The 23712-nt window shown below is 45.0% G+C and overlaps 1 protein-coding gene across 1 annotated transcript in view; it reads left to right on the top strand.

Annotated features, from left to right (window-relative positions):
* Positions 1-23712, top strand: part of pacrg (PARK2 co-regulated) — a 189887-nt gene that overhangs the window by 16675 nt on the left and 149500 nt on the right. Inside the window, exon 2 of the mRNA XM_049595661.1 lies at positions 12372-12506. Coding sequence (XP_049451618.1) covers positions 12372-12506 — 135 coding nt within the window. The remainder of the gene's footprint in view (positions 1-12371; positions 12507-23712) is intronic.

The following is a 23712-nucleotide window of genomic DNA, read 5'->3' on the forward strand; positions in this document are numbered from 1 at the left end:
AGTTGGAACACACCCTCTGGTCCCCTTTCTTGAAGATGGGGACCACCACCCCAGTCTGCCACTCCAGAGGCACTGCCCCCGATGTCCACGCAATGTTGCAGAGGCGTGTCAGCCAGGACAGCCCTACAACATCCAGAGCCTTGAGATATCCAGGGCGAATCTTGTCCTCCCCCGGGGCCCCGCCACCGCGTAGTTCCTTCACTACCTCGGCGACTTCTGCCCCCGAAACTGGACGACCCGCCCCCAAGACCCCCGGCTCTGTTTCCTCACTGGAATACGTGTTGGTGGGATTGAGGAGCTCCTCAAAGTATTCCTTCCACCGCCCGACAATGTCCCCAGTTGACATCAGCAGCTCCCCGCCCCCACTGTAAACAGTGTGAGCAAGTTGCCGCCTCCCTCCCTGAGGTGCCGGACGGTTTGCCAGAACCTCTTTGGAGCCGATTGATAGTCTTTCTCCATGGCCTCACCGAACTCCTCCCACGTCCGAGTTTTTGCCTCCGCAACTGCCGCTGCTGCGCTCCACTTGGTCCGCCGGTACCCGTCAGCTGCTTCTGGAGACCCACAGACCAACCATGCCCTGTATGCCTCCTTCTTCAGCCTGACGGCTGTTACCGCTGCGACTGGCCCCCGCGACCTTGCAGCCACAGCTCGCAACAGCTGTCTGCGCGGTGTCCTCCCCTGCCACCTGATCCAACTCACCACCAGGTGGTGATCAGTTGACAGCTCTGCTCCTCTCTTCACCCGAGTGTCCAGAACATATGGTCGCAGGTCAGATGACACGACTACAAAGTCAATCATTGACCTGCGACCTAGGCTGTCCTGGTGCGACGTGCACCGATGGACATCCTTATGCTCGAACATGGTGTTAGTTATGGCCAAACTGCGACCTGCACAGAAGTCCAATAACTGCACACCACTCGGGTTCAGATCGGGAAGGCCGTTCCTCCCAGTCACGCCCCTCCAGGTCCTGCTGTCATTGCCCACGTGAGCGTTGAAGTCCCCCAGCAGAACAATGGAGTCCCCGGTCGGGGCACTGTCCAGCACCCGTCTCAGGGACTCCAAAAAGGGCGGGTACTCTGAACTGCTGTTCGGCACATGAGGGCAGACAACAGTCAGGACCCATTTCCCAACCCGAAGGCACAGGGACGCAACCCTTTCGTCCACTGGGGTGAGAGTCCAACCCCTCTCAAGGACTTCCAGAGCTGGAACTATGTGTCAAGGTGAGGCCGACTATATCTAGCCGGTAGCGCTCAACCTCTTCCACAAGCTCCGGCTCCTTCCCCGCCAGAGAGGTGATATTCCATGTCCCAAGAGCCAACTTCCGTAGCCGAGGATCGGACCGCCAAGGCCCCCGCCTTGGTCTGCTGCCCGATCCACACTGCACCGAACCCTTCTGGATCCCTCTGCGGGTGGTGGGCCTGCAGGGGGACGAGCCCATGTAGCAGGTTTGGGCTGGGCCTGGCCGGACCCCATGGGCGAAGGCCCGGCCACCAGGCGCTCGCCCACGGGCCCCAGCCCCAGGCCTGGCTCCAGGGCGGGGCCCCGGTAACCCTCCGGGCCGGGTACACCAACTCTTGTTATCTTCCATCTTGAAGGGTCTTCTGAACCGTTCTTCGTCTGACCCTTCGCCCAGAACCAATCTGCCATGGGAAACCCTACCAGGGGCGAAATGCCCCCGACAGCACAGCTCCTAGGGTCATTAGGGCACTCAAACTCCTCCACCACGGTAAGGTGACGGTAAAATGTCAAGGTTAAAGCGTTGTCTTCAATAGGCCTTAAGTTGGATACAATTACAGTGTGCTGTGACAACTTCTCAATATTTTTAGCCTTGACACAGTTTTTTAACAGAGTTTCACCAGACCTCTGAGAACAGTTGACATAGTAGGTTGAAAATAGCAGCTAATGTCAGCTAACTTTAGCTAGTAATGTTAGCTGGACAGTGGTGCATCCATGCACAGGTTGCAGAATGTGAGGCCCACCGCACTGCCATTTTTAAAAAATGTATTAGTAAAAAAAAAAAGGCATGCTGTGCCTGCCTTTTAATCGTTACCAGGAAACCACCCCATCACATCCTTTCACTAACCTTCCTGTGTAATCAATCTATCCCCCCCAGTAACTGACCCTTCGCTAAGCCCCGCCCCCCTTAGTTACTGCTGCCACGTCTGTCAAACTTTCGCTCCTAGCATAAGAAATATGGAGTTGTCAGCAATATCAGTGAGAGATATTCCAAAGGAAATAACATCAAATTTCTGGAAAAACTGTTCGGAGATATCAGAGAGAAGCCGACAGAAAGGTCTTCAATACGCATGTGAGAGCTACATTCACAATATCATCTGCTGGCAGAGTATAAATCACGAAAACATTAAAATAGAGGGAAAAGCTCACCAGTCGCAATGCAAGTGTGAGTTATGTTCCCTCCTTTGGGCAGACAAAGGGAGAGCAGCCAGCACACAAAGCTAGCGTTGCTAAAGTTAGTTAGCATCTTAACTCGGAGCAAACGTAGGTGTTTTTATTGATCTTTGCTGGATTCAGCTGTTCGTGTGGTCTTCCACACTGTTTTAGCCATATCTTCCTTGGGTCTTGGGCTTGGGGAAGGGGAAAAATTCAACACCACCTTTGACACTTTTTGGGTATCAGGTGTCGGACTTGAAGGTAACGTTACCGTATGCACACCTCTTCAGCATATTAGCTTATGCTGAAAGCTTGAAGGACCTCTCGGTTGCTACACACGGTTGTTAACGTAGGATTGGACAGTGACTGATTAAGGGAGAGGCTTAGTGAAGGGTCAATTAGTGGCTAGTTAGTTAGATCACAGGGAGTACCACCAGTTGGTCCAGGAGCTTCTCCTCGATGATGTCCGTTTTCTGATGTATTTCAAGATGACTTGGGGGCAGTTTGACAACCTAGTGTCTGTTGCTCTGGCAGTGTTTCCCCTACCATTAGGGGGGCCCGTGTTCGAGACAGTTATAACCAAACCTGCAGCACGGCACTGTACACACACTCAGTTGGAGCGGAGCCTGTGTTGCGAACAAATTCCAGCACTTGAATAGGCCATGGCACAATACAGCAGCATGTCAAGTGAGCCGAACCCGAGCAAAATTTTTTATTTGTTATCCGACCCCCCAAAGCTGTAAACCGAGGGGAAACACTGTCTGGGTATTCAGCAACCGCTACCAACAGTTTCTCCTCAATTGTTTACCAACTGTAAACTTGTTGTTGTGACCATCACAAAAAAAGAGATGACGCTGGGAACTTTTCTGCTCCGTGTTGACGTTTTTTCAACTTAAGGAGTTCAGAGCGCTCTGGCAAAATGACAGGCACCGCGAGCAAAGCATCGCAAGGTGTGTTGCAACACAATAGTTGCGAGCAAAAAGCTTCATACTCACTAAAAACAATTAGGAAAAGGGACCTCCAGCTGCCAAAATGCTTTCTGTGTAATCAGGGCCTAAGAGAGCATTATACTCGAGCACATTTGCTCACCTGGCCAAAAACAAAATGGCACTCATTTCAATCATGGTTCCTATTATAGTCCACTAGACTCTTGTACTCTTTCATTGGCTTGCCTTGTAACATGAGGAGGTCTGGAGGATAAGGTGATTTGTAATCATGATCGTGTTCACACCAGGCAAATTGGTCAAGTTGGGGGAAAAAAAATCAATTTTTTTCATTTTGTATGGATTGCATCCAACATGTGTTGCCTGCAGGTTCATCCAACCCATTTATGTAGTCATGTTTCTCTATTTCCAGTTCATGCATGATATTCGGAACTTATCACTTTCTGCCCTGCATCTGAATTTAGACGTCATGATAGTCACGTGATTGCAAACAAGCTATTGCAGAACGATTGTGGTAATTACTCCTAACAAGTCAATTATTTCATTATAACAACACTATATGATAAATTATACGGACTTAAGACAACCTGCGCATGTGTGGTGCACTGTATACCTGTGTTTACATGGTTTGTATCAGTCTACATGCACATTGCAAGTGTATCTTGGCAGCGGGTCAGACTTATGTGAGTCAAGCAATGTGCATGTTTTTTTTTAAGTTGAGCCTCAGTGCATGTGGTTTCCCGTTCACTTAACAAGTAGTAAGAGTTGCTATATTCTGCCTTTGCCATGCAGGCTGATTCACTCTGAGCCATCATCTCAACTGTGGTTTGGTGATATGAATCAGCCAATAGGGCTCTGTAAGCACAAGGCTGCCCTGCTGCCTGGCTGATAAGTGGGCCACACAGAGAAGATGGAAAATACTCAGGGCATTCTCACTCCCTCGCTCTCCCTCATTCTGTCTTGCTCGCTCTCTTTCACTTACTCTCCACCCCTCCCACTCCTACCGCAAACTCTTTCTTTCACACCCCGTTAACGTCTCCCTGTGTCTATGCTGTTCTTTTAAGTGATGGGGTTAAACTAGAGGAGACAGAAAACAGCGGGGCGCTCTTCAATGCTTGAAGCTTCTTTTTTTGAAGTTCTTCTTTAAAGCTATCCCTCTCGCGCGCAGTTCAATAGTAGGTGGCTGTCACCTGTTTCATCCTCGTGCCTTTGTAGTGACACGAGGTGTGTAGTGTCGTCTTTTCCTGCCGGTGTCGTCATTTTTCATTACAAACATCCCTGCCCTTGTGCCTCGGCGCGCGGTACAGTTGATGCAAAAGCCTCTGACACGGTGACAATTGTAAAGCACACCTCTATGGTCCTGTGAGCGCTGAACAAAAGACTCTGTTACCTTTCATCAGCCTGTGGTTTTCCCCGTCCAGTGAGAGCTCTTTACTCATTTGTTCTCATCCGACCTTGTCTCTCACAACAGGGCTAATTTCTGCACATAATGAAACTCGCAGACTGATTGCACTTCTTGCTGTTTGGTCATGAGAAATTAATGGAGTGCTGCACAAATATTGCAGATCTATTCTTCTGAAAGGAATCAGCCTCCCACCAGTCCATGTTTTTGCCCTGCAGAGGGAATGAGTAAGCAAAAATATCCAATCCAATGATTGTTTGACCATATAAGCAGAGATTCCCTAACAGCAGAAATACCTCCATTATTTTGTCTGTGTCTTGTTCATTTAAATGCAGTTTGAGAATAAAGCACACATATTTAGCCCGGCCATTATCCCTGGTGACCGGCGGGCAGGCAGCAGGCTGGGCTACGGCGGAAAATGCCCTGTAAATAAAGAGAGCTAATTTAGTTGCCTGTGGCACCGATGTGCAAGCTGACCTTATCAGGAGAGCCTCGGCCTGTCTATTCTCTCCTCTGTGACTCACCTACCCCGCTCCCTCCCTCAGGAAAGGCGGCCTTATGTACGGAGCTAGATTTCAATAACCTCTCAACCGAAAACAGCAGTCAAATGCAGAGAGCCAGCGAGCATGCGAGCGGGTGCCTACCCCGTTTGCTGCCTCAGTAAACCGTTTGCTGCCTCAGTAAACAGGTGATGCAATGCACCTATGTGTGGTGGCACCCTTGTTCCCAAACAAATACTATGCAACAAAATGCATTTTTGCTCTGACAAGGCGAGAGGCAGGAGGGCAATAGGAGATGGATAGAAATGAAAAGGGAGATTAACGAGGGCCTCATTTGAGGAAGTGTGCGGTGGTGATGGCAATGCAGGGTTGACAATGAATTGACAGCCCTTCACCAGACATCTATCAGAGGTATTCAGAGGTGTTTTGGGGTGGTGGTATATAGCAGTGAGATGGAGAGATGAGAGAGAGAGCGCTGGAGCTGGAGGCCCAGGCACAGTGATGGATCACCTACATGCTGCAGCAGCCCCGCCATGCTGAACTCACCCTCAGAATTGATGAGCCACACCTCTTGTCTCCCCTGCTCCCTTTTTCTGTCATATCCACTATTCTTCCATCACCCTCCTCCATTCTCTATTTCTTGATTTCCTCACTCTCTGTCTCTCTGTTTCTCATCTCTCCAGCTTCTACATGTCTCTGTCTCTCTCTCTGGCCTATCTCACCCTCCACCTTTATCCTTCCTCAGCCTCTCACTTAATTTCTTTTTTTCTCAGTTTCTTCCTCGTGCCTTTTGACTACCCCACCCACTCCGTGTGTCAAAATCAGGCAGGAGAGCCATGGAAGTGCCATACTAATAAGGTTAGAGGGAGCATCTCTGTTTCTCAGGGTGACACCTTTATAAATGACAGGAGCACGAGGCCCTGCCGGTGCTCAATCACCTCTGCAGGGGCTCACCCATAGGGAGCTCAGCATGCGTGGTGTGTGAGCAAGTGTGTGCGTGCATGAGTGCATGTTTGTGTGTTATTGCCTCTGTGGGTCTTGCGGCAGCCAGGTTTACGGTGGAGCTAGTTGGAGTGGACAACAGTATTACGGAGGAAACAGATCTGGAGGCATAGTGAAGGCGAAGGAGAGAAATGACAGCCTGGAGCTCATCTGACCAGTCCTGCCTTGTTATGACTCCCTGATGTGTGCACCAGGGGCACACAAAACAGACACTTCCTCCCTTTATTGCCTTATACCACCTCTATCTCTGTTCTGTAGTCTGTCGCCTCACAGGCTCGCTTTATGGCCTCCACTGAGGGGCGGGATGTTATCTGCTTGTATAGGTCGACGTTATAGGGCTCCTTTTTTTCTGTCTTTTTTCACTGTCTGTGTTTGTGTTTATGCCAGTGTTTTAGAACGGGGAAGAATTTTTGATTACACGGGGGGATGCTGCGCTGCTTCTCACCACATCATGTAACAACACAACCACCTTTGTGGCTACTCACATCAACAAATGCAGGCAGAATAGCGTAAAACTGAAAAACCACACAATGATTCAAATGTGTTTAGGAGATGTGCAGAGCTCAAAATGATGCGACGTGCTGGCAAACAGTACAACAGAATCAGTGGCAGTCGTTGTCGTCAGCGCAGCAAGTCTAAATTGAGTTAACACAAATGCATGCTCACCCATACAAGACAGAACTTAGGGATGTTGTTGCTCACAACATGGGCGCTGTGTGCTTCTGAACTGCACGCCCTGTCCATGAGTTCATGTGGCTTCTCAGAAGGCTGCAAAGCAGAGGAAACAAACTCTAGTTTTTGTTAGACAAACTAGGTTAGTGGCTATTACATTGGGATTCAGTGATAGCAGTTGTTTTCTCAGCATGCAGGAGCTTTAGACCTGAACGTCATGAATGGCAGAACAGGAGCAGGCAGATCATCGGAATGGCATCAGGAAGCCAGCAGGTGATAATCTCTCCGCAGTGCTATTCCTATTACAGTTCTCCTTAAGCTGCTCGGAACGGCAGCCCACGCCAGTAGCAAGCAAAGGGCTTCTGTGTTCAGTGTGTGCTGAGTCACAAGGAAATGTGCTTTTGTGCATACATGTATATGTATCTTTTTGGCTGCTGTCGTGTTTGGCATGCCAGTGATGATAACTGGAGAGGAAACAGGAAAATAGCTGCGAAGTTGGTTTGCAACACCTCAGCCACGAGCACAGGCCATGGAAGTGACTGCAGCGTCATCATTCCTGGCCATAAAAGCTGCTCAGCCAGTCAATGCAGTCTGGGTTCATTCTCTTCTAGCTGCCCAGTCTGAGCTATTTTTAGCCTCCCTGTGCAGCGTGGCTCAACCGCCATCGTAGCTACCTGGATATGAGGGCTTTGTCACTCCTGCAGGCTGGAGCAGCACTGATCTCGCAAGCTTTCCAGCTTCCCACAGGCTAGGGCTGCAAAACAACTCCTGCAGTGAGAGGAATGAACAGAGACAGAGAGAGAGAAGAGGGAAGACAAACAGATAATAGTGATGTATGTTTCACAGCGTCTAAATGAAACAACAAAAGGCATTGCATTCTTGTATTAACTTATTCTCTGTGCTTGATGTGATGAGACAGAGACAGTATTCCACTGAGGCAAGCTAACACTTAACCGGTCACAGCAATGCAAGTTAAACAATTCAGGCAATTATTGATTAGCTGATTAAAATCTAATAGAAAAAAGTGGGAGCAATCTCTCTTTTTACAAAAGTGCACTGTACATGGCGAAGTTGGGGTCACAAATAGTCACAGATTTGATGAGTTCAGATTTAATTTGACAAATTTAAAAAAAGGACTTGCCAGTTTTGGAAGAGAAAGTTATAGACATTTTTTCCAGTAGGACATAGGTTTAGGACTTGGGACATTGTCATTCTTGACCTGGCATTAGACTCTAAGACTTACTTGTGACCTGCAAAGCAATGACTTGGTCCCACCTCTGGTATACCATTTAACAAAAGACTAGGTGTATCCATTTTTTGTCACCGTACATGATTAAACACACCATTGCAACTAAAATTATACTTGAAAATTAAAGAGGGGACTTAAAAAAGCGTAGAAGGCGTACATGCCATTTGTTGTGATGGATTTCTTTTCGGCTAGTGCAATAGGCGACACTGAAAAAGTGCCTTTTCTTGTGTTTTACATGCATTGTTAGTCACAGACATTTTGTTAAGGTAGTCTTTCTCCTGCAGGTATACAAACCTGTGCCTATTAATTCAGCATAATATTATTCAGCATTCCCTGGCATGGTAAACAAATGCTCCAAACAGATTCATTTGAAATGACTGTGCTGCAATCCCACGGTGCATTAGGGCTGTTTAAATGCAGCGAGTGCTCTGAGACACTCACTCAGAGTCCCTCATAATAGTTTCTCCTTTCTTCTTGTTTCTCTTGAGCCCAACAATGGCACCAGCTACACCACATCACATGTGTAACTTAAACTTTGTTCCATGTTGCATCATTCCTTGGTGGCGGCTGTACTGAGCTACATTCAGGGTTCTAGGCTTTTTTTTTTCCTTTATCCATTTTGTTTTTGAATTATGCAACAAACAGGCAATAGTAGTGAATGATGTAACACGGAAAACTAAACTACCCTTGCATAGCATCACAGTAATAGACTAAAACCCCTTTAAAATCTCTCAAGTTGCACACCAATCTTAGGCAGCCCTGCCAAAGATAACACATCCCAGTATCGCTCTGCTCCGCCTGTGGGCTGCTGTGGCAAAATTCTGTTTCTCAATGGGTGGTAATCTGAGGATTAATGACAGCAACACATCTGCCAGTCATGTGGCAGCACGACACAGATGGCGAGGGATGCACACAAGGGACACAGACAGGGAAACGATTGGCTCCAACATTCTGTCATTTGTCCACTACAACATGCTGTTGCAAAGCTCTAATGTTTTCAATCAAATAAATCCATATCCCTCAAGTACATGAGCGGCTCCCACTTTAGCAGCCTCACCAGTGGGTGTTCTGTGAGAAGTTTTGGTCACTTCCTTGATGGAGTGTGAGTGTTTCTTAACAGGTATTTGGGGTAATTGGTCTTTTCAAGGCTCCTAAATTCAATATCTCTCTGTAGTACCTCTCAACATGTTGGTACATTTTTCTTAAATTGAATTGGGGTTGGACAATATATTGATATTATATCGCTATTGGTATATAAGGCAAGATATTGTCTTCAACTTAGGAGATCATGACAATAGGGGTGGGCGATATGGCCCTAAAATAATGTCACAATATTTCAGGGTATTTTTGCGATAATAGTGTTCTTGACAATATGAGACAAAAAGTATTTTATTAGTAGTTTAAGAGCATAGAATTGCAGCAAAATAGGTGATATAGTTTTACATGTCAACCTAACAGTTTGCCTTCAAATATTCAGTGAAAACTAAACGAAAATGATCTCTCATTCTTTAGTTTGTAAACAACAACATTAAATCAGAGTGAGATTCAGATTTTGTATACAATATGAATAGGTCAACAAAATAAAATTACACATTTAACAGCTCCCAAATACAGAAAATGTACCATGGGATCTTTATATATATATATATATATATATCAACAGGTGATTTCCTTCTTTTAGCAAAATCCTAAATGATTGAGTTGTTTTTTTTTCCACCTGGACCTTTATGCTCTGCCATTTCTCCTCTAATTGTCACGCTGTAACCTGTGACAGGCTGTTATGATACCACAACTATCGCACATATGTACAGTACAGGCCAAAAGTTTGGACACACCTTCTCATTCAATGCGTTTTCTTTATTTTCATGACTATTTACATTGTAGATTCTCACTGAAGGCATCAAAACTATGAATGAACACATGTGGAGTTATGTACTTAACAAAAAAAGGTGAAATAACTAAAAACATGTTTTATATTCTAGTTTCTTCAAAATAGCCACCCTTTGCTCTGATTACTGCTTTGCACACTCTTGGCATTCTCTCCATGAACTTCAAGAGGTAGTCACCTGAAATGGTTTTCCAACAGAGGTGTTTAGCACTTGTTGGCCCCTTTGCCTTCACTCTGCGGTCCAGCTCACCCCAAACCATCTCGATTGGGTTCAGGTCCGGTGACTGTGGAGGCCAGTCATCTGCCGCAGCACTCCATCACTCTCCTTCTTGGTCAAATAGCCCTTACACAGCCTGGAGGTGTGTTTGGGGTCATTGTCCTGTTGAAAAATAAATGATCGTCCAACTAAACGCAAACTGGATGGGATGGCATGTCGCTGCAGGATGCTGTGGTAGCCATGCTGGTTCAGTGTGCCTTCAATTTTGAATAAATCCCCAACAGTGTCACCAGCAAAACACCCCCACACCATCACACCTCCTCCTCCATGCTTCACAGTGGGAACCAGGCATGTGGAATCCATCCGTTCACCTTTTCTGCGTCTCACAAAGACACAGCGGTTGGAACCAAAGATCTCAAATTTGGACTCATCAGACCAAAGCACAGATTTCCACTGGTCTAATGTCCATTCCTTGTGTTTCTTGGCCCAAACAAATCTCTTCTGCTTGTTGCCTCTCCTTAGCAGTGGTTTCCTAGCAGCTATTTGACCATGAAGGCCTGATTCGCGCAGTCTCCTCTTAACAGTTGTTCTAGAGATGGGTCTGCTGCTAGAACTCTGTGTGGCATTCATCTGGTCTCTGATCTGAACTGCTGTTAACTTGCGATTCCTGAGGCTGGTGACTCGGATGAACTTATCCTCAGAAGCAGAGGTGACTCTTGGTCTTCCTTTCCTGGGTCGGTCCTCATGTGTGCCAGTTTCGTTATAGCGCTTGATGGTTTTTGCGACTCCACTTGGGGACACATTTAAAGTTTTTGCAATTTTCCGGACTGACTGACCTTCATTTCTTAAAGTAATGATGGCCACTGGTTTTTCTTTAGTTAGCTGATTGGTTCTTGCCATAATAAGAATTTTAACAGTTGTCCAATAGGGCTGTCGGCTGTGTATTAACCTGACTTGTGCACAACACAACTGATGGTCCCAACCCCATTGATAAAGCAAGAAATTCCACTAATTAACCCTGATAAGGCACACCTGTGAAGTGGAAACCATTTCAGGTGACTACCTCTTGAAGCTCATGGAGAGAATGCCAAGAGTGTGCAAAGCAGTAATCAGAGCAAAGGGTGGCTATTTTGAAGAAACTAGAATATAAAACATGTTTTCAGTTATTTCACCTTTTTTGTTAAGTACATAACTCCACATGTGTTCATTCATAGTTTTGATGCCTTCAGTGAGAATCTACAATGTAAATAGTCATGAAAATAAAGAAAACGCATTGAATGAGAAGGTGTGTCCAAACTTTTGGCCTGTACTGTATCTATTTTATTTTGTTGAGCTGCAAGCGTCACATAGGTTTACACTGCCAAAGGTTTATAACAAATTTTCTGTTGTATTTTTTTGCCTTTACCATATTATTTGCCCTTATTTTAAAGAATCTCATTGTGTAAATATTTTGTCAAAGCACCAATGGTCAACCCTACAATATAGTTGCAATGTTTATATTGAGGTATCTGGTCAAAAATATCGTTATATATGGTTTTCTCCTTATCGCTCAGCCCTAAATTGAATAAGTTCACCAATTTCTTTGTCCTATAGAATACAGTATTAATATGACATGTATTCTAATCTTTAAATCTTCCTCCCTCCCATTTCCACTTCAGTGTGTTGCATTAACTTACATCTGTTGTAAGGCTACCACCACCAACGGTCCCCACAACAATAGACACTGTGGCTGATGTAATAGGAGTCCCATTGGTGGCGCAGTAATAGCACATATCCAATATGGAGGCAGAGAAAAGATGATCCTAACAATGCCTCTGGCAGTGCCTCTGGCTACAGGGCCAACACACACACGCGCGCACACACACACAAGCGCACACTATCTGTGTTTTGCCTTCCTTAGAGGAGCAGAGGAGCAGGCACATGTGTCTTCCTGAATTACTCTTAAGAAGAGGCAGTGGGAGTGATTCTATTCTTGTAGGAGAAAACACAGTCAATTCTGATTTCATAAAACAACACTCTCAACTTGCTGTATATGTCTCATTGTGTTTATTTCTCTGTTTTGCTGCTTTTTCCTCGTTCACGTTTTCCCCTCATGTTTTTGACCAGGTGGAGGGCCCCCCGGCTGCAGGGGCTTTTCGGGAGCGCCCTTCCAAACCGACCACCTTTCGCAAGTTCTATGAGCGTGGAGAGTTCCCGATGGCACTGATGCATGACACCAAGGGCAACCGCATTGCATGGAAGGTAGGAGTGCTGCCCTCTGGTAAGACTTGACTAATATTTGTGGTTTTCACATGCCATTAACAGAAGAGGCTTGGGTGCTGAATTTGCCATCAGGGGATGTTGTATGTCAGAATAGGGATGGTGATGTACTCTCAATAACACACAAAAATGACCCCATAGGAGCAATTGCAAAGCTATTGGGGTCTCATTAAAGCTTGCAAAGGAAATCAGGCAATGAAGAAAGCATTTTTCAGAAAGCACCCAAGATTTTTTTTCCTTCTTTTTTTTTGCATTTACACACAACTCTGAAATACAGAAGTCCTTGTACGCAAGGGACAGTTTGAATCCACCCTTCTGTCAAGCAGTTGTGGTGGTTGAATTTGAAGACTCGATAGGTGCTGTGCAAACACCATTTATCGTCATCATTATCAGCTTGGCTGAAGGTGATGATGACAGTTTTTCACATATTTACAGGTCCAGTGTGAGCTGTTATCCTGTAGGAGGCAGTGTAGATTAGCTCACGTGAAGGCTCCACCTGTCTTACAGCACCAATCACAGAATCCATCAATCACAAACTCCATACAAACTCAGGGCAGTCACAGCAAAGAAAAGGGAGTAATTGTATATGTATTTGTGTGTGTACCTTGTGTGTGTGTGCGTGTGTTTGAACACACAAACTTCCACAGAGCCATTAGACTCCTGACTGGCACAGTGTGTGTGGGATGGATGCATTCTTCTAATCACCATGTTGCTTTATTTCAGCCCCCACTATGCTGCCAGCTATTCCATAACTTCACAACCGCTGCGCAGCAACCACTCTTAATGACATTTATTCATAGTAAGCAACGATAAATGAATCAAACAAATTATACCCTATTCCTCCCCCTTTTTTCCGACTTCAAAGAGAGAAGGAAGGGTGGGTGGGTGAGTGAGCTTTCTCGCTAGTTAGCTGTCTGTCTTCAGGTGAAAACACTGTAAAAGCTCTCTTTGTATGAATTATTTATGTAAAATGTTCAAATGAATCTTTGCGTTTGCAAAAAATAATGGATTTCTTTTGTGCTCTGCCCATGAAAAAGCACTCAGCAAATGGGATGTGGTGTATGAAATTGTTGCTGTCATATCCAATGCAGCTGTTAGGCTTATTGATTTTCCTCCAATACTCATACACATGCTAGTCATTTTTGAAATCCTCCTCAACAGAAGAGTTTATTACTCAGGTCCATTCAGATTTCTTGGGTTTGCACTTTGACTGTGAACAAGTGTCTTTGGAATATTTCTTATGACGCTGCTGTTGTTTTAGTGGAAGAGACACATTTTTTCCCTTCAAATCTGTCTTTATCAGCCTTCGGTTTGTTTAAAGCAGTTCGGGTAGAGGTGGCACTTGCTGTGTGCATCTGTTCTGTGGGTTTATATGCGGGTGTAGTGTAACAGTGAGTGTAACCATGATCGGAGTAAGTGGAGAGGGGCTGCGGCGTGTTTGCACTGAGCTGCCCTCGGGGCACAGGTTCAAGACGGCAGCTCCGGATCAATCCCAGTCTGAGAGCTCAGCCCCCTAGCAAATAAAAAAGTCTGGGGAAAGTAAGAAAGAGAGAGAGAGAGAGTCTTTCGGAAAGAAAAGTAAATGGTGTGTTGATTTAGTTTGTGGGCTGAGTACTCAAGCATTGAGTGTACATGCTTGTGTGTTTGTGTGTGCTTTATTTGTGTGTCAGTGTGACTGTCTGTATTGATGAGTCTGTGTGTGTTTAGGTCAAGAGTTCAGCTGACCCCCTACAAAGATGCTGTCTGTACATGTTTGCCTCTGAGCAGCAGCAAACAGTCAATGCATCCATGAGATACACAGACACAGGCCTGATTGAATGTCCTCTGTTGCACCTGCAACCATAGTGCAAGAGCACTGAACACACCCTGAGTACACTTAGACCATTGGAGGGGAAAATATTAAATTGTGGTAAGGGTGCTCTTGGAAAGACTGTTATTTGATCCTTATTCATTTATTTGCAAAGCAAAACAGTAGTTATACAGTGACACAAGGAGAAGCAAGTTTTGCAGGTGAGATTTAGAAAACCCCCAGAGGCTTATAGAAGGAATTTCACCTCTGTGAGCATTATAAACAAAGTGACTGCTTTGATTGCTAGATGACAGAGTGCAGACCCTAGCTTGCACGGTTTAATGCCATAGAAATGAAATGAGAGTAGAATGGACATTCTCATTTAAATCAACATAGCAGGATGGTCAGAGCACTGGCCATTTATATGTGTATTGTCTATTGCGGTCATTGTAGCAGGCTGACTTTCATATAAACTGCAGAATAAACCAACTTGTTGCAAGTCGCTTATTTAAGTTGAGGTCTGCTGTAATGACTAAAGACTTTATCTATGGGATTTATTTCTTCCAAATTGGATGACTAACAGGACTAAAGCCTGATTTATGCTTGGCCATGCAACACTTTTGATGAGTGTCATGCAACAGAAATGACGTATCTTCGACAGAAAAAAATCACGCTTCACATTTTTCTTTCATGTCGTGTACCTGGAGATTTTTGTTATGTTGCAGAAGTCATTTTTTGTTGCGCAGTGTGATTGTCAGTGTTAGTATCATCGCCACGGAGAAAGTAGTTTTAAATCCACACCGACTCTGACATGCATTTAGCATCTTTCTCCACAGAAGCAGATGTCCGTTAGCAGCTATTGTGGAGTCACCTTCACCAGTCTGACTGACAGCAGACATTTAGTAAACAAATATTGCTTTCATGTCAGTGCCACACGAAGAAATCAACAGTGTTTGTATTTATTGATTCATTGTTTTCATCTACCAGCCCATCGTAGAGAGTATGGGGAATCTACCATTCACAGACAGACTGGGGGCTAATAAATCAATCAATATATGGTTAATAAATTAAAAACACATATACAGTGGGATATTTGTGTGGGTTTTAAACAGCTGTCTGTGCAGATTATGCTTCATTTACTGCGACAGAAACAGACACAGACCATGAATATATGCAGGCTCTCTGGTGATATGGAGACGACTGGAACCTCTTGCCAAAGCATAAATGACAGAAGGTTGCACTGCTCTTCAGTTTCTGTTGTGCAACACTTCCAAGAGTGTCCCGCGCCAACCATAATTTGTTTTAATGTAGACAGTTTTGGTGAGTTACATTTATTTTCTGTCAAATTTGAATTAAGTGTGTTTTATGATGCATTAACAAGGTTGTCAAGGCAATGTTAGTCTAAATTTGGTGAAAAAGAGAAACTTAAATTGATGTGCGGCTGTATTTTCTGTTTAATAAGGAAAATAAGGGTAAGAGAAATCCTAAACAAAGTTCTCAAACTCATGAGTGCGGCACACTTGAAGGCGCCACTGACCTGTGTTTTCACCATAACAACTAAAAATAATCGCCATTTTCTTTTGTTCTAGTCAAATGGCAACAGCAAACAGTTCACTGTCTTCTCTACTCATTTTATTTCTATTTTTGATAAAATATAATATGAATTTGATGGTAAACACTTGCCAACTTATCTACAAAACTGGCAGATATGCATTCTTGAGTATCCAAATCCTCTTTATTACCACCTGTGAAACGTAAGGCCAACATGATTCACTTGCCCTTTAGTTTTAGTTGGTCCCACTAACTCCTGAAAAATACATCTTGGTCTCTTTTGCTCCCTAAATGCTTTCTGTAAGAGCCACTCAATAAATAAAGCTCCCCACCATTTCACACTGGGCAGGCAGTGTAGAATTGGCCTGTGTGAGCAGCCTTGCGTATATCTTGCATATGACTGCAGTGTGTGGTGTTGACTCTCAGTGGGATCAGCTGATACCAACCAATTCATTTAACAAAGAGTAATTTAAATCAATGTTAATGTCAAAGTTATTGCATTGTGGAGTTTTGATAAAGAACATGATTAATTGTGGAAACAGAAAACATCAATTTTTAATTACGTACAATTATTTGTGCAGCCCTAACCATATGTTACGGTTTGAAAACATCCTGTGTTTGGATACAGGGTTGGTGGAGCAGTCTCCTTATATTTGTTTTATTTTAGTGGGAAATAAGTAGAGAGCTGGAGCTGGGTGTTATTGGATGAATATTTCCCTATTGATAGAACCAGTCCCTTACTTAATAAAACAAATGAAAAGCGAGCCTTACCTGTTATTGCCAAGTGCGAAATGCTTGCAGCTTTGAAGAGCACGGTCAGCTCTGTGGTTACAGTATGATCCTGCCAAAGCTGTGTGCTCTATCCTGCAAACATACAGTATTTGTTGAGCTTAGAAGTTGCTGTAGAGGAAGAAGAAGGATGTGTAGAACATGTGTGAGGTCTAAATGACAGAGAATTAAGAGCCTGGGGACATGCAACTTTGTGTATCTGCGTGTGTGTCTGTCTGCCTGCTTGCCTGCTGCTGTATGTGTGGCTTTTATAGTGCGCGTTTGAGTCTATATGTACGGGGGGGAATGCAAGTGAACTAAATGTCAAGGGCAAGTTGAAAAAGGGAAGGTTGTATCTGAAAGGTAATTTGGCTCTCCAGAGGTAAAAGCCTCAGCTGTAATGGCGCGCTCAGGTAAAAGCTTTACACGTATGGGGAACATGTGCGGCAGATAGATAAGAGAGAGACGAGCGAGTTCCTGTCTACGTGTATTTGTGTTTCTGTGTGTTTGTGTGCTTGCGAGTGTGCGTGTGTGTGCATGAGCGCGTGTATGTTTGTGCGTGTATTTGGCCCAAGCCATAACGTAGAAGCCAAAGGCCTGGAACAGCACTGTAATCTACTGCCATCCCCAGTGCCAAAAAGAGGGAGATAGAGAGGGGAGACAGAAAGAGGGAGGAGAGATAGAAAAACATAGGGGAGACAGAAATAGGGAGGAGAGATAGAGAGAAAGGGGGAGACAGAAAGAGAGAGAGAGAAAGGGGGGAGGGAGACAGCTCCACGGGGACTCAGCAATCAGGAGACATGGCAGCCGCTTGGCTCTCAGTTATAATAGATGAGTTGAGGTCTTCCTGCGTTCCCTGTGGGGCCTGGTTCGACTCTCCCATCTCTACCCCTTGCTGTGCACCGCGGGCTTGCAGCCAAACATCATGGTACACAGATGCATGCACACACACTCACATCATATGTGCCATACACCTCCTAAACAGTCTTGTTTATTTCGTTTCATTGATCGCCTATCTGCTTTATCTTGTCCCTTGATCTCCTGTTCAGCTCTGTGTCTCCTGTATGCTCCAGGTTGTTGTTTTGTCCTCTTTATAAATCCCACCTGTCTGTTTCTGCAGGCTTCCACCCTTTCCATGTAACCCCCCCCACCCCCCCCGTCTCCTGGCTCATGTACTTTATCTATTCCCCTTTGTCCTTTTACGGGGTCTGTCTGGGGGCAGAAGGAAAAAGCCATTTTATAAAAATATCAATGCAAACCTGATTTCTTCCCACCCTCCGCTACCACAGCAGCCTCAGTCAGGAGAAGGGGCGCAGAGATGAGGGGGGGGACAATCAATTAATCTGATCAAGCGCTTTAGGAAATGGAGAGCGTAAGCGCTCCTAGGGGACGGATATCCATCTCCTTGGGATGATTGAATTACGCACAGAGTGAGAGTTGGAGAGGAGGGAGGGCTGGAGAAATGAGGTGGTTAGGGTGACCGAGGATGAGGGAGCATGTGCTTGAGAAACGCAGTGGGAGTGTGTGCTTGATACGAGAGAGTGAAAGATAGAGAGACAGAAAATGAAATAGAGCGAGAGCAAAAGAGTGGGGTGAAAGAGAGATGAGGTCACTGCAGGAACACCAATAGAGAAGAGCCTTATTTCGCTCCCTCCCTCCCCCCTTTCCCCCCATCGAACCATTTACATTTTTATGTGTCGTACCTTATGGTTGATAACCCCTTCTTTTGACAGTTATATTACATGGCATGGGTACATCATTTTGCTTTGGAGTCAATTCACAGCTGAGGGCTGCTCTTGACAAATTCATCATTTATTTAACGTTAAGTTGTCTTACAGTATGCATATGGACCAGGACTTTATGGCAATGGTCTGTGGCACAATAATAGCAGTGTTCTCTCATATCTAAATTGACTTTGTTATAATATAATAGACTCATCTGTATGATTGACAAGGGCATACTGTAACATTGTGCTAAATTTACCTTCTGAAGTTCTATGCGGATATTAGAAAGTAACCCATCTAGGAACAGATACTGTAGCCAGACAACGGTACAGCCGCATAGCGCTTTCACAACAGCTGTTTCATAGAAATGCCTAGGTAAGTGAGCTCGTCCATTGTTTTGTAAGCTGCACAATATGGTGCAACATATTGCTTAGAAATGCACTGCTCCTTTCGAATGCCACACTCCTGCGGAAAATGACCTTCTCTTCTGCCTCTGTTGAATGCATACCAAACCTTCTCTCCTGCTCTATGTGAATGATTTCTTATCTGCTGTGAGCACTAGAGCTTTGTCGGGGAACCTTTGAATAGACAGAATAAAATGGGGTTAACCATGCGTTTTCTCCAGCTCCCTGGCTGAAAGCTGGATACTCTGGGGGGATAGTTCTGTGTCATAAGGAAAAAGATGAAACACAATAAGAGGAGAGAATATGAACAAGCCCCCCTGGGCTTTCTCTGAGAGGAGAGAGAAGAGAGAAGGAAGGAGTTTAGATTAGAGAAGTGGAAAAAGCACCAGGCATTCTGAAAAAAAAGAAGAGAGATGAGAAGAGAAAGAGGAGGAGTAGAGGAAGGAGGGTGGAAGGAAAAGGCCTCCAACAAACAACACTGGCTAACCATCAAGGCCTGTATGGGCTGCCTCCCTGGAGGGAGAGAATTGTCGAATGACTGCTGGGAAGGAGCCCGATGAGCTGCGCCACTGCCATGCTGCTGGTGTGACTGTAGGAATGGGGGGACTGTTGGAGCAGAGGCATCCAGCAGAGAGAGCTTGTATGCGGATTTTGAACTGCTACGCTGCCTGCCGCCCTCAGCCATTATTCATTGCAGAGGAACGCCACATGAAGCTGATGATGGTTGTTTAGCCTGTGGGCCTTCCACTCTTGCTGTGGAATGAGACAAAAGCAAAAAAAAAAAAAAAAAAGATCTTTGGTGAAAATTGAGGATCACTGGAGACGCTTTTATTTTTGAAGACATACAGTGTGAATCGAATTGTTTACATCTTTAGTCTTGTCTATGGGTATGGAACAAAGTGATGCTGCTCCTATAGCGGGCTCAGATTTAAATCCCAATAAATCAAGTATGTTTTCATGATCCTTATTTCCAACAGTAGTGATCTTTATCTGAGAAGCTTCCACACACAACGCTGTGACTGGCAACCAGCTGCTTCCAATCATCTCTTCTCCCTGCTTATTTTGACAATTCTTTTTATATGTTTCAGGGCTTTTGGCCTTTATTACAGGGCTGCAGGTTGGAATCAAACCTAGGCTGCTGCAAAGGACTCAGCTTACATGGGGTGCACACTCTACCGGTTGAGCTAGAGGTCGCGTCAGTGTGTTGACACTTTTAGACATGAGCTGAAAAATTAAGCTAACGTGGAAATGCCAAACACTGCAATTCCTCAAATGGCCACTTAAACCTGTCTTCCAAACAGAGTCAGTCCCTATAGATACCCATGTTAAAATGCCCCACTTTATAGCCGAAATAAACATGTTTACAGCCTGGTATAAAAACGCTTTTGGTCTTTATAGCTAATGACAACATTCATGCCAACTACACAGAGTATGAACTTTTTTTTACAACTCACCCATTTTCATTTTAGCAAGGCTTACAGTTACACATTTTTATTTAGGGGCCACTTGAATGACAGGCTGTCTGCAAGGCATCACTCCAGTTTGAGTCAGATTTATCCGTCACACCTCCACATCGCCACCCTCTTGTCCAAATATGTTCTCTTCAAAAATCCAAGATGGTGACGGCTGAAATGCAGAACTCCAGGCTTTGAAATGGTTGTCCACAAATCAATGGGTGATGTCACGGTAGCTACGTCCACTATTTTATACAGTCTATGGTGCAGACATGGAAATAAACTTCTCATTCTGTGTCGTGATTTTTGGCATGCTGCGCAGTCTCACATAACAAGACCCTCGCCTTCTGTCTCACTGTTACTTCCTCTCTTGGTCCCAGAGCTCACATCATCCCTTCAGGCACCCTGTTGATCTCAGCTCCACTACTGCCCGCTGCAGCCTCCCACACCTCCAACCCCAGCTGCAACCCTACACAGCTGCCTCCCCTGTGCAGATGGCGACTAAAACAAATGCACACGTGCTCTCGTAGGGATACACAGGACTGTGACTCTGCGTAGGCAGATGGGAAAGAGCTGTGGATGGCTGAGGGTAAAGAAGGGAGAAGCGAAGTGATAGATGACATCACGGTGAAGACTGAGAAGGAGATTGTGCAAGGGGCAGGGTGGCTACCAAATTAGACAGAGACAGAGGACAAGACAGAGAGGGACATGGCTCGTCTGCCAAGGCTACAAATCATGTCCCCGAATGCAGCACCAGCGCTGTCACCCCTCCCTCCCACAAAATAAGCCAGAGATCTATTGATTGGCACTCGTATTTGCTAGCGGGCTCCAGCTCAAAATGGAGCCTTTAATTAACTTAATGGACCGGCTGCAGCTGTGTGTGAGCCAATGAGGGAGGAATAGAAATAGATAGAGGGAGTGAGAGCCAGCATAAAGAATAAGTGGGGTTAACTGCAGACCCCTCTACTATCAGTCAGGATGGACACGACAGACTGGAGGAGGGAGAGGGAGCTGAGATTGAGTGGGGTGGTGTCCTCTCCGTTCCTCAGCATCTCCTGTTCCCTGCATCCCAGCTTAACTTTTGGTGCCCGCTATTAGTTACTTACTTTCCCACCAATACCCCTTTTATACAGGAAACATACATGACACAGGTCCGCTGCGCATTTCAGCCAGCATGTCCCCACTCAGATGGACCACCAGCAGGGTTTCCTGGCATGTTTGTCTGAATGGGGTATCTCCAGGAGCCCCAACAGGCCCCTTCATGCTATGCTCTCAGTCAGCAATCACCCCCAAAAGCTAGCTCCCTGCCAGTCAGACCGCTGTTTCTGCACGCTGCTGCCTGCTCTCCTCCACCCACCTCTCTCTCCCCTCCCCTATGCGCCATTCTCATTCCTGTCCACTCATCCATTCTGTCAAAGGTTAATTGGTTTGGAAATGATTCGATTCATTCTGGACGTTAATGCTGTTATCATGCTTTTGTTCGAAAAAAAGAGAAAGAAAAACTACCCCCCGCATGCACTTAAGCCTAATTTAAAATAAAGGGGAAAAAGAAAAAAAATCCAATTTAATCTTTTTTTTTTCTTACTCTGGCTCAGGCTTGTCCCCACAAGTCTTTTCCTTTAAATTATGGCAGAATTTCATTACCTTGAAAGCTTTTCTGCCCCCTCCCTCTGCTCCCCTCCCTGTCTCCAATACTTTGAATGGATCAGGACTAATGTCTTTCTTGTAACCTCAAGGTCGGAATATTTGGATCCGTGGAAGCGCTCAAGGGTCCCTGTGATTAATGCACTGTACAAAGTACCTTGAAAAAATGTGGTGGCTGATGGCTGCATGGAGTGATCAGTTGTGCACCCACACACACACACAGATCTGCAGACGCACGACTACATTGGCTGGAGGTAGTTGTAGATAGAGGTGCCCCTGTCAGTGCCCTTGATGTGGATCATGGGACGCATTCATATTCAAATAGGGTTACCTAGAGGCCTCAGCTCAATTCCCCCCAACAGTGCCATACAGTACTTCCTTCCCCAAGGAGCTTTATGCTTTTCTCTCTTCAGTATGTTACATCTTTACTTACTCAGGCTTTGTTGGACACAACCAGGCTATCACTTCCCCCAGAGCTGCTTATAGGATGACAGATTCTCATTGGAGCACATCTTTCTAGGTGGACTTCCTGTATGGAAAAAGTCCAATCGCACTTCAGCGCTTCAACAACAACAACAATTTCAGTTTTCATTTACCTGTTAGTCTGCCACGTCAGAGAGTTAATTAGATTCCTCTAAATGTCAAAGACAGATGGTTTTCCCCACTCTGGTATCTACAATAAAACAGCCACTGCCTGATTACTTCTGTGGTCTTGATGTTTTTTGCTGACACGGCTGCGATGTCTGATAAAAATGTGATTTTCTCTGTTTCCGTGGCCACCTTGCAGAGGTCCTCGCAGTGGCTGCATGCTGTCCACGCCCTATTGATCAGAGACACAGAGGCCTCTGTATTGAAGTTGTTTGCAGAGCTGTAGATGCTATCTCCACTTTTGTTAATTATTTATATTCGGTTCCACAAATCTGATCAATAGTTAATTGAGCCAGCGGGAGCTGTCTGAGAGAAAAACGAAAACTTTGCGGAACTAAGGGACAAAACCTTCAGTGCTGCCAGTTTTATTTCCCCCTCACACTCTTAAATACAATAATATTATTCGGATTTACTGGTTTAAATACAAAGGGAGAAAGCCAGGAAGAAACATTGAATGACTTCATGCTCCATGCTCGAGTCTAGTCCTCACCCTTTAACAGCCGCAATAATTCTAAATGGTAACATTTTAAAGGAGTAGAACTCGTGGCTATTCTCTTGATTGAAGTGCCATTTAAAGTGGCAGGTGGCTGACTAGAATACACTTCTAGTGTTTGTCTCTGGTGGGCTGTAGGAAAAGAGAGGCCTCTGAAGTCCAGAGGCAGTATTTATCAAAGCGTGGTAAGAACAAAATATAGGTGAATGAACTGTGTATGCACAAGTTAGTTTGTAATAATGAAGCGTGCGTTTACACACTATAAGCAGGGAACAAAAATAAATCCCACCTGTTTCACATCTGCTCATTCATGAACGTACACATATAGATCAAAAAATACAGTTTTCTGCATTAGGAGATGAAGGCAAAGACAGCAATAAACACAGTAAATATTGCCCAATGTCCAAGTTGTCCTGCCCGTCAATATCACTCAAATACCTTGTCAGGATCAGTTCTTCTTGGTGCACTACTTTCGAAGTCCACATATGTCTAGTTATAGAGACACATTACAGCAATGTCTCAGCTGTTACTTTAACTTTAAGACATTGAACTGCTGGTTTAGACAATGCACATATTTATCAAAACAACTTAATACATTTGATCATTTGATTTTATAGATACCATCCTCTGTTGGCAGCTGTCAGCAGCAGGAGTGCCTACAAGTGGTTCATCAGTTATATTCATCAAATATTCATCAGTGTGTGAGTAGAGCG

Source organism: Epinephelus fuscoguttatus, linkage group LG14, assembly GCF_011397635.1.
Source record: "Epinephelus fuscoguttatus linkage group LG14, E.fuscoguttatus.final_Chr_v1".
NCBI classification, from domain to species: domain Eukaryota; kingdom Metazoa; phylum Chordata; class Actinopteri; order Perciformes; family Serranidae; genus Epinephelus; species Epinephelus fuscoguttatus.